At 50.2% G+C, this 15232-nt stretch overlaps 1 protein-coding gene across 1 annotated transcript; it reads right to left on the bottom strand.

Annotated features, from left to right (window-relative positions):
• Positions 1-3021: 3021 nt before the first annotated feature.
• On the bottom strand, positions 3022-14719 carry MTNR1B (melatonin receptor 1B). The gene is given in 3 exon segments (XM_036111824.2): positions 3022-3719; positions 3722-3871; positions 14412-14719. Coding segments are annotated over 3 exon segments (1071 nt in total). The 5' UTR covers positions 14635-14719.
• Between the last annotated feature and the right edge of the window lie 513 nt (positions 14720-15232).

Genomic DNA, 15232 nt, shown 5'->3' with positions numbered 1-15232 from the left:
AAATATGCTATCATTTGTAGGTTTTTCAAAGATACTCTTTACCAGATTGAGGAAATTTCCTCCTATTCCTAGTTTCCCCCCAAATTTTTGTATCATGAATGAATGTTGAATGGTGTAAAATGATTTTTTTTGCAAATATTGAAATAATTTTTCTCTCTTATTCTGTTAAAACTTTAAATTACAGGGGCACCTGGGTGGTTCAGTTGGTTAAGTGTCTGACTCCTGATTTCGGCTCCAGACATGATCTCAGGGTTGTGAGATTGAGCCCCAAGCTTAGCACAGAGCCTGCTTGGGATTCTCTCCTTCCTCTCTGTGCACCTCCCCACCCCAGCTCATGCTCTCTAAATAAATAAATAAATAAATAAATAAATAAATAAATAAAAACACTGATCGAATTTTCAAATGTCAAATTAACCTTATATTCCCAGGGAACCCCCTCCCCCACCTTGGTCATGATGCAGAATCCTTTTTGTATATTTTTGGAATCAATTTGCTAATATATCATTACAGATTTTTGCATCTTTGTTTGTGAGGAACATAATTTTTCTCTTTTTTATGTGTGATTTTTCTTTCGTTTAAATGACATTGCAATGCTGTAAGGAAAGGTTATGCTGATTTCACAAAATACATTAAGAAGTGTTTTTTCTTCCTCTATTTTCTGAGTGTGTGTAAAGTCAGTATTATTTCTTTCTTAAATGTTTGATAAAATTCACAAGTTAAATTATGTGGTTATCTTTGTGGGAAGATTTGTCATTACAAATTCAAGTTCTTTAATAGATATAGAGGGGGGGAGGTAGAGGATGGATAGAGTTCCCGCAATATTGCAGCAAAATTGTTTTTATTTAAAATCGAGGCATGTAGCTTGAGGCCACTCCATATGAGTATATACATGGCCTAATGTCTAGAGTTCTCCCTATGCCCTTTCATTCTGTTGCTTCCTGGATCATCACCCAAACCTATGGAAACAAGAAAATGTCCCAGTTAGCGAACTGTCAGAATGGGCAAATCAGGTAACGTCTGTGGTCCAGCACACTGAAGAGAGCTTTTGTTTCTTCAATCCATATTGACTGAGCCTTTACCATGCACTCAGTTCAGAGTTAACAGATAGAAATAAAGGGAGCAGTGGGGGACACCCCGTTGCTTCTGAGTCAAGAATGAAAGGCAAATCCCTATTGTTGGTGTCTGGGGAGAGGAGGCAGAGAGAACAGAAAGCAAACACATGCCTGACCTGATGAGCTCAGGCTCCACGCAGAGCCAAGAAAAGTGGCTGAAGCTCAGGGAGAAGCCTTACGTCTCTTGTGTTTCCCTCTCAGACTGAGGTCTGAACTGGGAGGCCTCCCTGGACGGGACTCTCCACACCCAGCAACGGGATCCCAATAGGCAGGCGACCAGGGCTGGAACCCCTGCATTCCTAACAGTTTGGTAAAGGACCTCCAGGGTCAGAATCAGACTCCCAGGCCCTTCCCTGGATCTCCACACTCAGAATGTTCTCGGTGGAACCCAAGAGCACTTGCATGTTTAACAAGTTCCCACGTGACCAGGTGACTAGGCACAGCGCCCAACCTAACTCCTCAAATGACAGGGGAGGGAGAGCATCCGGAATAACGCTAAGAGGTCAGTATTCCGGGCCGGCTGGCTAAGGTAACTTTTCTCTCTTCTTGGAACCCCCCAGGCACCCTATGTACTTGGGGTACTCACTCTACCCCATTTTGTTCCTGCCACACATTCTAGGGTGTGGGTTGTGAGGCAGAAATGGGGTGCTGCCGTCAGACAGACTTGGGCTCCGTGAACTCAGGAAATCGTTTCACTTCTTTGAGTTTTAATTTCTTACTACAAATAGAGATGAAGATCCCTTTTCAAAGAGTTTTGTAAGGATTACATGAGATAATGCCTATCAAGCATTTACCACAGTGCCTGGTACAAAGCAAACACCCAGTGAGCGTCAGCCGATACTATTCATTAACAGACTGTGACCTCCAAGAGGACAGGCAACCTGCCTTTTGTTTCTCCTGCTGGACCTGGTTACAGACTAGTCAGTCACGTTTGTGGAGCTGAAGAAGGAAGCTAAATCTCTCGGGGCTGAATGAAGACCTGAGGCATCCGCAAATACAAAGCGTGTAGGTATACGTGCCCTTCCCCCATCTCCATACACACCTTCCCCACTCGCTTCCCTCCACTTCCTGTCTGTGCATCACCCCTTCTCTCCTTCAAGATTATCTTTCATTCTGTGTAGTAGGAATAAGAACACAGTTAGTGATTACTGAGGGCTGGCCATGGGTCCGGCACTGTCCTCAGCAGCTCTGCAGCTTATCATCCCAGCGAATCCCCACAACAGCCCTGGGAGGCAGCACTGGCATGATGTCCATTGTAAGGTGAGTCAGCCGAGGGAGACACAGGTCAGGGGCCTGCCCCAAGTCACACAGCTTGAACATGGTGGAGAAGCCAGGCCGACTTCGTGCTCCAGATACCTGAGGCGCGCATGCACGTGTGTGTGTGTGTGTGTGTGTGTATGCTAGTGTAGGGAGAGTCAATATAACACGTGCCCTCTGCACCACACCAGCCTCCTGCGGCCCCCGCAGAGCTACCTGGTTCCCAGCACGACAGACCTCGTTCTTTCACACTTGCCAACAGGAAGCTATCCATTCCGGCTGCCCTTTGGGGAAGAGAGAAAAAGCAGCAAGGAGGCCCAAGCAGGAGGAGAGAGCAGCTCATAGGAAGTCATTGGCTTCTTCTGCCCCAAGCCTGTCCTCATTCTGTCCCTTCCTTGGCTGAGTATGCGCCAAGCCCCCCAGCGCACCGAGAGAGTGTCTGCCAGGGCCGGGGCTGTGCTTACCTGTAGGCCTCCCCTGACCAGCTTGAAGCCATGGTGCTGACGGGCTTCTTGTCCACACTATGAAGTTCCACAAACTGTGGGCTGTCACATCAACAGGACCGCGTAGCTCAGCGGGCTGCCCGATCTCACCCTTGGAGCAGATCTCCCCCTACCATTTCATGAATCTGGTTCCCCGCCGGTGACCCAGGCTAGAGAGTGTCTAACTGGACAGGGTGCTGGGCATTCCCCACAGGTGGAGCTTGGCTGCCCTTGGAAGCATTCTGAACACAGCACCGAGGGTTCCAGAGGGCTGAGACAATCTTCTTGTATTCCCTGCGGAAGTTCTGGTTCAGGAGCCCATAGACTATGGCATTAAGGCAGCTGTTGAAATAAGCCAGGAGGTAGCTAGCCACAAAGAGCCCCTCCGGGACCTGGGGAGTTATTTCTTCTGGGTCGATGGCCACAGTGAGGCCAATGCCGTTCAGTGGGGCCCAGCAGATAGCGAAGATCGAAAACACCACGAACATGGTCAGAAAGCTCTGGACGTCGCTGGGCTTCGGGCGCAGTTTGGTCTCGGACTTGGCCCTCCTGCGGGCCTGAAGCACCTGCACCCAGATGCACAGGTAACAGAAGGACACGACAGCGATGGGGAGGAAGAAGTGAATGACCACCACTGCCATCGCGTACCGGGTGCTGGCCGTCTAGATGAAGGTGCAGGAGTAGATGCGCGGGTCGTACTCCAGGGACCCCGTGAAAAAGTTGGGCACCAAGGCCCCCACAGTGAGGAGCCAGACGAGGCAGATGTAGAGGGGCCTGTGCCAGGGCCGGGAGATCTGCTGGTAGACCACGCTGTGGCAGACGTAGCAACAGCGGTTAATGGCAAAGGCAGTGATGTTGAAGACGGAGCAGTGACACTCAGGCCCATCACGAAGGCACTGGCCTCGCAGTGCGCCTCGCCCAGGGCCCAGCCGTCATGGGAGATGGCCGCGAAGATCAGTGGGGATGGGTACGAGGCCGCCGCCAGGTCAGCCGATGCCAGACTCACCAAGAGCAAAGTGCCTGGAGCAGGAAAGAGGGGGCAAGAGTCAACAAGAGACCCCACAATTCCTAGCTGGTAGAATATTCTACCCTTTATCCAGTTACCTTTATCCAGTCACGTAAAAGTAACCACGTTACTGTCAGCATTGGGGTTGGAGACCTAGTGGCTTTTCGAGACGCGGAGTTCAGGACTCAGACTGCATTTCTGCTACTCACTGTGTGGCTCAGGCAAGTTACCCAAGCGCTCCAACACTCCAAGCCTCATTTTTCTCATTTGTGGAATGGGAATAATGCCTCGTACTTTATACTACAGCTGTGAGGATCAAATAATGGGGCAAAGTCCTGGGGGCATCGTGGGTGCTCACGAATGATAACTGTTTTCACCATAAGCACAGATGCTCAGGACTTTTGCATCATTTACACTCCAGCAAGGATTCTAAGGGAGAAGCATTTGAAAATCAGGCAAGTGGCTTCACTAGCATCCCTCCCCGCCCATACTTCCACCTTCCTACAAATCTCTCTGACAGAAGATGCAAACCTTCTCCCACGCTGGTCAACATGCTACTTTCTTTTTTTTTTTAAGATCTTATTTATTTATTTGACAGAGAGAGCGAGAGAGCACAATCAGGGAGAACAGCAGAAGGAGGGAGAAGCAGGCTCCCCACTGAGCAGGGAGCCTGACATGGGACTCGATCCCAGGACCCTGGGCTCATGACCTGAGCTGAAGGCAGACGCTTAACCATCCAAGCTACCCAGGCACCCCAACAGGCTACTTTCTAAGTGTCTTTACTTCAGTTTTCTAAATGTGAATTGCATTTTGCAGGTGGGATGGAAGAAAGGTTTGGGAGTAGGAACCATGCGTTCTGACATTCCCCAGCCTCCCTCGTCTAGGGCCTACGCTCACAGCCAGGCTGCCATGTTGGCAGAGAGTCTGGTCCTGTGGGGCCTCACAGCCTCCTGGGTTGCCTGCACCTTCTCCAGCTTTCTGAACTGCCTCCCTCCTCTGAATGGAGTGTCCTCTAGCCCGAGAGCGCTTCAGGAGCCAGAGAGAGAGCCTCTGGAAACTGCAACATCCATTGATTAATATGCTTCCAGCATGTTCTGGGCCAGAATCCTAGGGAAGAGCCGGACTAAAGCCAAATTTAGAAATCCAGTATTTCTATTTCTAAAGCATTTGGATTCTAAAACAAACGCTGACTCATGAAGAAGGCACCAAGAATCTGAAAGTGTGGCCAAAATAGAGCTCAGAGCATGAGAAGCTCCATCCCTGATGCTACTCGTTCCATTCACCAAGTGTCTGCTTTGAGCGCCTACTACATGCCCAAGGGCTGCTATCCTTTCTGGCCAGCAGAGGCCCCCAGGCACGCAGGAGGCACCAGCCATCGTCTTTCAAGTCTTCTGGCCTCTTGCTGCATGGTGAGGTACGAGCTGCCAGCCCTACAGTGGCTGGACCCAGAGGGCAGATGGAATGATTTGCAGGAGGGACTTCTCGTGGAGCTAAGGACATTGGCTCCACCATCACCAGGCTCTGCGTGTGCTCTGCATACTGCATTGGCTGATGTGACCCACCTCAGGGGTACAAAAGCAGCAGGCAGATGGAAAGGGTCCAAAAGACGCAGCAATCGGAGAGGCCAGGCTGCGGTCTGGCTTCAAGGGGGTAGAGAAAAAGGGAGGCTCAGAGCCACCCTGCTGGGGGCCCCCCCGAGTCAGGCCTTCAGGTGAGGTAGACTCCACGATTACAGTTATAAACCCACAAGGCAGAGAAATGGCTGCTTCCAGCCCTCCCCTGTTCGCACACACATTCATTCACCACACCTCAAAGAACATTCCACAGGATGCACTCCATGTGGGGGTGGGAACGTGGAAGACCCCCCAGGCAGCCTTGGTTTGGACAATTAAAGTGTTTACAAGGTGGTGAGCTCTCCTGTCTCTCAAGACATTCATATAGAGATGGGGTGTGAAGGAGTCTGGCTTCAGGTTGAAATGCTGGATTCCTTCCCCTTCAACTATGTTAGGGATCTATTTATGAGTGGGGTAAAGCCCCCTCACATTCCTTCTGTCCGGTACAGCCAGGCAAGAAACGCACATCTGAGGACCCGCTCCAGGTACGGAGGGGGTCTCCCGCTTTTCCGTTGAATTCCCAGTCTTGTTTACTATCTCCACTGGTGGATGTCAGTCTCTGACTCTCCTACGCAGACCTCACCTGGTCTCAAGATGGGGGGTGTTTCCTCTCTCAAAGTTCTTGTTCTCAGCTGGATCAGGAGCCCTTGCCTCTTCCCAGAATTGTATGTGTCTTTTTGACATTGGGACGTGGTGCTTGAAGGTGGGATGACCCGGGTAATCTCAGTTCTGCCACTTCGAAGTTGGGCTAGTTCCTGAAACTTCTTTCTCCATGACTGTTCCTTAATGCTTCCCTCCTGTTCTTTGGGGGCCCTCCTTCCTTTTGTTTACATGCATTCCACTTGGTTGTTTCTGGGAAGAAAATCACTTCTTTCGGACACGGGAATATTGGTCCCTGCAGGGCCCTCTGGGCTCCTGGTTGAGCAGCAAAGAAGCTGCTGGCACTGGCAGGCACGTGCAGAGACAGTCAAGGGCTGCTGGGAGCGGGTGCTAGATCAGCCAGCCGTTTCCCCCGAAAGCCAGTCCAGCTCCGCGTGTTAATGTGGCTCATCTCTGATAATGCCCCAGAGGCTGGCAAGCAGCTTGTAAATAGTGGGAAGAACACATTCAACTCCACGTCGAGAGTGATTCAATTACCCTCCCCTATTACCCCGGCTGTTTCTAGAAGGCTGAAATCAAGCAGTTCCTGCTGTAGGTTCATCTGCCTAGACATCGTACCGTCTCCCAGATTTCTTGACACCAGTCCAAATTAGGCAAATAAAATTCTTGTTTGTCTCCCATCTGTAAGAAGCCAGGTCCTGTCTGGATGGTAGTCAAGGGAGATCTAGTTCTCTATCCATTTCTTCCCCAGACAGGTGAGAAACCCATCCGGATGCGCACAGCACTGCTCATCCCGCTATGCACAGGCGTCTAATGAATATTCATGTCACACGTCCTGGCGTGACTTATTTCCATCTGCCTCCACCAGACAGGGTGTATTAGTGGAGACAGCCTTCAACAAAAGGCCTTTGTTCACTAATATGGAATTCCCTTTTAACATTCTTACACAAAGCACATCGCTCCACAATCCACTCCCTCCTTGCTTCCTCTTTCCTTTTTTTCCAGGAAATCTATTTCTTGAGAAGGATCTGGTAACCCTGGGGGGGGGGGGGGGAAGCCAACAAGCCTTGAGTGATCTAGTCTTCATCAGATAGGAGAATTCCAGAAGTTCAAGCCACCCTTGCCCCTCCTCCCTGTGCCCACCCAGCAGGCCCAGAAAAAGAGTGTGTTGAATTTAAATTGTCCTTGGTCACTGAGCTAAAAGCCAATGTAGAAATAAATAGTCAAGGAGTCATTTCTTCAACAAATATTTCTGAGTATCTACTAGGGACTAGATCTGCCTCTGCCAAGGCCGAAGGAAACATGGTGAGCAAGAGGCATACCCCCTCCCCTTACAAAGCTCCTGGTCTCAGAGGAGTCAATTAAACAAATAAAAATAAGATATGGCAAAGGTTAAAAACGGGAATTCAACAGATAAGCTATCATTTCTAACAGGGGTAAACTTCCTGTGCCTTGGGGTCTTCTTCCATCCTTTACCTGCTCAAACATACTGAGTGCCTACCCTGTCTGGGCAAGGCACAGGAATGGGTCAAAGACATGGCCCCCACTGGCGAGATGCCAACAAGGCTGTTGGGTCAACAGACAAGAGAATCAGCAGCTAGCCAGCCCTTCAGTGTGCTGAGCCAGGAGAGAGGCCAGGACAAGGGAACAGTGGGGAAGAGCTTAGACGGCCTGGGGATGGGGCTGGCCAGGCAGGAAAGTTCACCAAGGGGCAGGACAAAATCACAAAGACCCTTGCCACTGGCCTGCTTCCTTCTTAGAATGCTGTTTTTCTCAAAAGGGATTCATATGGGAAAGGAAGGGCATAGGAAATACTAGTAATCTCCAAATGAAAGTGAAATATTTTTATCAGTTACTTTCTGGAGATAAGCATTGGAAATCAGTAGGCAGATTATTTGTTAAGAACTTGATTTCCTTACAAATACTAAAAACAAGGCACTTTTATATTAAAGTAAGCTCCTAATTTGATTCCCAAATTCCTTGAGGGCAGAGATTGTTTTCCACTAAAATTACATTATTTGTGAAAATCTTAGAGAGTGCGGATGAATCATGTAAGGGCCGAGTTGAAATGTAACTTTGCTTTAATTAAAACAAAAAAGCCTGCAAAGCAAGCTAATCATGTAAACAAAAACAGGATGGGGGTATTTCAACCACTTAAAAGAGGAGAAGGTATTTAAGAGCATAAGCATCTATTTTTTTTACGACTAACTGAGATGCCTATTACAAAATATCTTTCCATAATCATCACCAGAGATCATTTGGAGACTCTTACAGTAGCATTTTATTACTTCAATTACACTTAACACTAACAACAAAACCACAATTGGTATATCACCTTAAAGTTTATAATGTGCCTTTACATAAATTGACTGAATTGTTTCTCACGAGAATTCTTTAGGGTTTAGGGTTGATCGGGTGATTTCCATTTCAAGAAACTGACACTCAGATTATGTGAATTGCCTATGGCCATAACAGAGAAAGAAGAGAAACAGGAGGAAATCAGGAAAAAGAAGTGTCAAGGGCAAGGGTGTAGAGTTTCTTAGTCATCCCCCAAAGCGAGAAAGAAGAGGAAAGCGCGCCCATTAAACCTGGCAGTTAGAAGGTCAGGAGTGGTATTAGCAAGGGCACGGTTCTGCCCAATGTTGGAGGATAAACTTTTGTACTGTAGGTTGCTCTCCCAATCGGCTTTGGCTTCAAGAGAAGGAAAGAAATGGAGTGGTACTTGCAAAGGGATATCCCTTTGGTGGTGGGGGGGGGGGGGCGGTTGTACAGAGTCTTTTTTCTTTTCTCTTTCTTCTAAATGGGAGAGATTTTATCCGGCACGTAATAAGCACACAGTAATATTAGCTATTATTTATTACTGCTGCTTTTATATTACTAGTTGTGTCGAAAGAACAAGAAAGAGACTCCGAACATTGGACTACAATCCCTGGGAGATAAGATAGGAGAAGTCACAGTGCAGGGAGGACCATGAAGAAGGTAGGATGTTGCCTCTAGGGTGGAAACTCCCTGAGTACTGGGGACTCTACTTCTCAACTCCCTAAATTCTACTCTTTCAACAAGAAGTATTTTAAATCGTAAGACCTAATTGTGGCATTGGTATCTTCAGAGTTTTGTGATATATCATGCTAAATACAGAGCCCCAATTTCTGAAAAAAAAAAAAAAAAAAAGGCAGTCAAACACGAAAGTCTTCATACCCCCGGGCTACTGAGAGCTACAGGGGAAGAATTAAAGAGGATTATGAGCTTTCCTGATTGTTCAGCTAAAGACATAATTATGGGACTTAAAATGTGTTCATTTTGCTTGGTGAAGAGATAAGGAAGTATTCAGGGCAGAAACCTGAAGTGGAGAGCTCAAGCCACATCAGGGAGGGAATCCAAGTTAGCCCAGTTTGGTCTTCAGCTGATAACAAGCACTCCAAACCCCGCCGGCTGAGAGGGTCAAAAGACACCGGTCACCAAGTGGCGTCTCCATGAGTGGTCAGTGGTAGGATAAAACTCGGACGAAGTGAGTTCCACCTTACCCTACAACGCCTGGAGCACTGGTACTGTGGGTCTATTAAGTATTTCCTCCAAGCCTTCCAAGAGCCTTTATCCGGAAAGAGTCTATCTATTCATTCATCATTTACACCCTCAATCAGCAAGCAAGGGGAGAAGGTGGGCTCTGCTCCAATCTGACCGGGGATGCAAAACACCTGCTGGGCTGAAAATTCCCATCAGGAAGCCTGCAATGCAGTCGCTGCTTCCAGGCAAAAGATGGTGCAGACCGAGCATCACTGGGTTGCCCAGAGGACCGGGCAGACTCTGGACGAGGACCTGTGTGTTCAGCAACCAAATCCTCCGTGTTTTTCTGGGCAATCCCAATGTCAAGTATTTCATATCCTTTCTCTTTACATATCACCCAACTGTCCTAGGTATGGCTTTGCATCCACTCACTCAAAACACCTCCCTGACAGCCTGGGAAATCGGGCACTGTGCCCAAGGGCCAGGAATACCTGATACTCTTTGGACTTTCCCCTCTGCTAACAGAGATTACCTCGACCTTTCAGTAAGGACATGTTTCTCTCAGCTCTCTTCTGTGTAGCCAACTGTCTGGATGGCGAAGGTAATGGCGGGAGGCTCACATTCTACAGGCAGCCCAAACGGAAGGCAATCTCAGACCAGACCAGCAGGGGGCAAACACCCTAAGGAGGCGGGGAGGCACAATTTGGGGGAGGCCAGGCAGAGCTGGAGACAGCTAGCCCCACAGGAGCAACGGGAGCAGGCACACCTCTGTGCAAGGACAAGGGTGAGGTGTGCCATGGGCTTTTCGTGCTGGAAGCCATTCAGTTCCGTGAGGACTCTGCTGGTGGCATGAGCAGTGCTGAGTGCTGTAACTGACTCCGCCCCACCTCGTGACGCACGATTCATTCCTTCTGTCCCGCTGCTCTCCTGGTGCCTTGTCCGTTTTCAGTTTGTCTCAACAGACCGGTATTTATTTCTTACTATGTACTCGGCTCTGTGGACCGAAAGGGAATCAAAGCCTCGGGTCTCAGCAGACTCACGGTGCGGTGGGCAGAGAGGGAACTGGACAAGCCTGGTGAGGCGGGTGCTGTCTGGGGAGGGCACATGGAAGCTGGAGGCGGGAGACGGTCCCCACGCCCTGCTTGCCATTACTAAGCGATGTCAACAGCCACAGAGGGGAGTTGAGGAAGGGGTCTGGAGGAGGTTCACTGGCAGAAAAGAGGCAGGGAGCTCCCCAAGATGAGGCAGGGCATAGGAGGCTGGACGGTGTGGCAGCGGCAGCAGCTCACGAGCAGGATGACAGGAGGGAGACGAGGCTGTGGCGCTGGGCGGGTGCGCCGGGGCAGGGCTGTGTGAGCAGGGCTGTGTGGGCAGTGCTCAGAGTCCCATGCTGTACACACAGAGGGCAGCCACGGATGGGATGGCGTCCGCTGCTGGAGGAGGAAGCAGGGAAAGCCGTCTGGACACTACGGACAGAGTTTGTCCCAGAGATGGTGAGCATGGGGCGCCTGGGTGGCTCAGTCGGTGAAGCGTCTGCCTTGGGCTCAGGTCATGATCCCGGCGTCCTGGGATCAAGTCCCGCATCCGCTCCCTGCTCAGTGGGGAGCCTGCTTCTCCCTCTGCTCCTCCCCTGGCTTGTGCTCTCTCTCGTTCTCTCTGTCACATAATCTTTTTTTTTTTTTTTTTAAGAGAGATGGTGAGCGTGTAAAATGGGGCAGTGAGAGGAGAGAGGGCAGGAAAGGGGAATATTGAGAAATATCAGACTGCAAACATCATGGGAACTTGGGGAATGAAGGAACCAGGAATGACGCCCAGGGGTCAGGTGTCTAGGAGAGGAAAAGAAGGAGACCCAAAAACTAGCATCAGGTAAGCCAAAGGAATGGAAGTTTTCGAGGCGGGTTTGGGCCTGAGGCTCACACACTGCACAGAGGGGCATTTTGGAGGCCAGTCTCCAGAGCGCTGAAGAGGAAATGGGAAGCAAGGAGGTAGTCAGTGCATGGAAATTGATGTCTGGCTGTGAAGGGAAGGAGAGAGTAGCGATGAACTCAGAAACAGACCTAAAATCTGGGCGTCTGGGAGGCTCATTCGGTTGAGCGTCTGCCTTCCGCTCCCGTCGTGATCTTGGGGTCCATTGATTCAGCCTGAGTTGGGCTCCCTGCTCAGTGTGGAGTCTGCTTTTCCCTCCCATCTCCCCTTCTACCCTGCTGCCCTGAGCTCCCTAGCTAGAGCTCTCTCTCTCTCAAATAAATAAAATCTTAAAAAAAAAAGACATAAAATCAAGGAAAGATTTTTTTTTAACACCAGAGACCCTTGTGTGTGTGTGCCTGTGTGTGGGTGTACATGTGTGGGCTAAAGGGAAAGAGACAAACAGTGAAAACACAGAAGAGAGAGAAAGAACTTGATGGGGGAAGGTTCCAGAAAAGTGGGGAAAGGAAGAGAGAAAAACCAAAAACACAGAGATTATTATTGGCTAAGTCTAGACCAGGGCAAGCGTGGCCATGGCAGGCACAGGAAATGTCCTCAGACCCTGTCAGGAGAGCCCTAAATACGACAGGTCCCCAGGAAGCACACACTAAAGAGTGAAACGCACACCTGGTCTTACCTTCCAAGTTGGGTCAATGCCCTGAATCTGTCTCCCACCTTCCCTCCATCCCTCCCTCTCTTTCTGTAGTGTCATCTCTGAAAAAGTCAACCCAACACATGCAGCAACAGAAGCTACAGACAGGGGTAGTCCTGGGAAAAAGGACGATTCATCTAACCACTCACCCAGCTATTAGGATCACCCCTGTCATGGATGACAAGAGGAAGTGCATTTGTCATAGTCAAGTGAAGGATACTGATGTCTGCTAAGAAAGGTCTATGATCTTAATATGGGCTGTGTGCCTTGGTTATGTGTCCTTCGCCATAGTCTTATCTTCTTATTAGCAATGAATTAAGGAACCAGACTTAATTACAGAAAGGTCTCAGATGAGGGTTTCTTAAAGTCACTCTAAACTCTCCGTAGAGCGCCTTGATTCCTAGCGGAATGAGTGCAAATTCCGAGGGCTCTCAGTTTTTAAGCATCTTTTGAAATCTCACTCTGCCAAGGTTTAACGGAAGTCAACAGTAGATTTTTCATGAATGTTATCAATAAAGCCAGCAGTCAAATAAAAGCTGGTTAAATTGCATGACTGGAGCGGCCACCAATGTGTCAGGAATTAATGTCATTTAGCTCTAGTGTTAGCATTTGTTTCTGGTGCTGGGCTGTAGCCGACTCAACAGGAGGCAGGAAGGATAGAACAGGGGATGGGCCAGCAATTGAAAGCTCAGTACCCACCCGGGCCACGCTCCCAAATCAGTAGAGTTTCTGTGCGCCCCACTAGGAGCACAGAAGAGGCCAGCCCTCCTCGGATGGAGGAGGGGAGAAGCTGCTTATCTGCCTCAGGTAAAAGGAAGCTGTACTCACCCCCCTCAACCACCTCCAACCTCAGGCAGCTCAAATTTTACTGACCAGGGAACCATAGCCTACCCCACCTGGTTAGTCAGGGAGAGAAGCGGCTGGGTGTCAGAATCTGGGGGGCCCAGCCCTGCCTCCTTCCTGCCTCTGTGCAGGAGATTCCTGTTTGTGGCCGCTGCAAAGGGGCAATTCAATCGAAAATATCAACTACAACTTTCCCCTCTCCGTAACCTGCTCTTCCCTAATATATAAGCTTTTAGTCAAAGGACATGACAATATCTTGAAAAAGGTATTCCAGATGATACTAACCACCACTCCTGAAATGACTGAGTTAGAAAGCTTGTTTCTACTTGATAGTGTTGTTTCCCATATTATAAACAGAAGCTCATATTTTTATTTTTTGTTGTTCCGTAGATAAATACACTGGAGTCAGAGAGCCACACAAAGTATACACATGCCCATTTACTACAATTGGCCTTTCTGAATGGTCTGGGGCTCCTTAGAAAAGCATGGTTAAACACAAGACAAGCCTGGCTTTCTGCTGTTGTCTTTTTATTGTAATTCACTCTAATATTTGAGTTGCCCCTAACACCCAAATTAGAAAATTACAGATTGGAAAACAGGCCATTGAGCCTCCCACACTGAAATGGTCAGCATGCTCCAGTGACCTCTCAGGGTCAGAGTTCAGAGACTCCCTCCCTCTGGTTTTGTTCCCTTGCGGACCTAAGGAATGGAAACATTGAAAGGAGAGTGCACAGAAAGGGGAAAAATACTTTTCCCGATTGCAACACTATTTTGCCAAATCATTATTTTAATCTTCATTTAATCCCACGAATTCCCTATCTTCAGAAAAGACCACGTCATCCCAAAGCAATGTAGTTCCACCCGAGCAGAGCCTGCAGATTTCTGCATCTGCACTCTCTTGGTTGGAAATGGGTCTTCAGATCACCTGGAGGTAAGTTTCTGACAAACTCCCCCGGGGGCTTCATTGTCTCAGCACCCACTGCAGAGGGAGGGAGAGAGGTGTTAAAGATCCTGAGATTCCTGTGGCCCGATAGGGGGCACCGTCTGGACCCGCACAAACTGGAGCGCCTTGGATGACCGAAGCTTCCAGCCGCGTGGGTTCCCACAGAGCGGGCGCCCTGCCAAAAAGTGCGCAGAAAAACTTTGCTCAATTCACGCGGCACAGACGCACCCAGTGCGCCCCGGGCAGCGGCGAGACGCGGGCGCCAGAGCCGCACGTCGGGGAAAGGCAGCAGCTCTGCCAAACTTTTGAGCACAGGACCCAACTTGGGGACGAGGTTCGCGAAAAGGGAAAGGGGCGCCCGGGACCGATGGCGAGGTCAGGATCGGACCGGACGCCAGGGAAGGGTCCGCCCCAGCAGCGGGCGTAGCGCTCACCCGCGTCCCGGAGCTTGCGGTTCCTGAGCACCGACAGGATGACCGGGAGGTTGCCCACGACGTCCACCGCGGTGGTGACGATGAGCACGGCAGACAGCGCGGGCGCTACCCAGGGAGGACGGGCGGTCCCGGAGGGCCGCGCGCTGCCCGCCCCCGGCCAGCCCGGGCGCACAGCCCGCTCGCCCGCCTCGCAGCAGTTGGAGAAGGAGCCGTTCTCCAGCATCGTGGACCGTCCCGCGCCGCGCGCCAGCCACCGCGCCAAGTGCTGTCGCCACAGGGAGCGCGCTGTCGCGCCCAGAGTTCTTGCTGCCGACACCTGTGCCCGGGCCAGTAGGGAAGGACCTAGAGGAAGTAATTAAGCGTGGTCAGGGGGCGGAGAAAAACGTAAGAATGGGAGGAGGACTTGGGGTGCAGACGTTGCCAAAAGGAGTGCATCCCTCCCTGGGGGGCGGGCTCAGGAGCATCTGAGACCCAGAGCCCAAAACTGCCTGGCCCAGCTCAGGCCTCAATTCCTGAGCTCACTTCCACGCCCAGATCCCAGATTCCCTCCTCCCCCACCCCCGAAAGAAGCTGTGCCCAGGAAGGGACACCCAGATTTGCGGACTGGAGAAGGTGTTGTTCGTGGAGACCTGCAGACCTGTTGTCAGAAGGGCAAGGTTTGAGGCCCCCATGGGGGCTGCCCAGCTCCAGAGAGAAAGTAGTCCCCAGGGTATGGGGACAGATCCCAGGGCAAAGTCCGGTAGAGGGAGCTTTTCTCCTGGCAGCTGCAGGAGAAAAGCAAACCCCTGCTATTTATTGAGCACTTGTTGTTTACCCTGGGA

The sequence above is a fragment of the Halichoerus grypus genome, chromosome 11 (assembly GCF_964656455.1).
Source record: "Halichoerus grypus chromosome 11, mHalGry1.hap1.1, whole genome shotgun sequence".
Lineage (NCBI taxonomy): Eukaryota > Metazoa > Chordata > Mammalia > Carnivora > Phocidae > Halichoerus > Halichoerus grypus.
The sequence above is the reverse complement of the archived record's forward strand: the minus strand, read 5'-3'. Positions and strand labels throughout refer to the sequence as shown.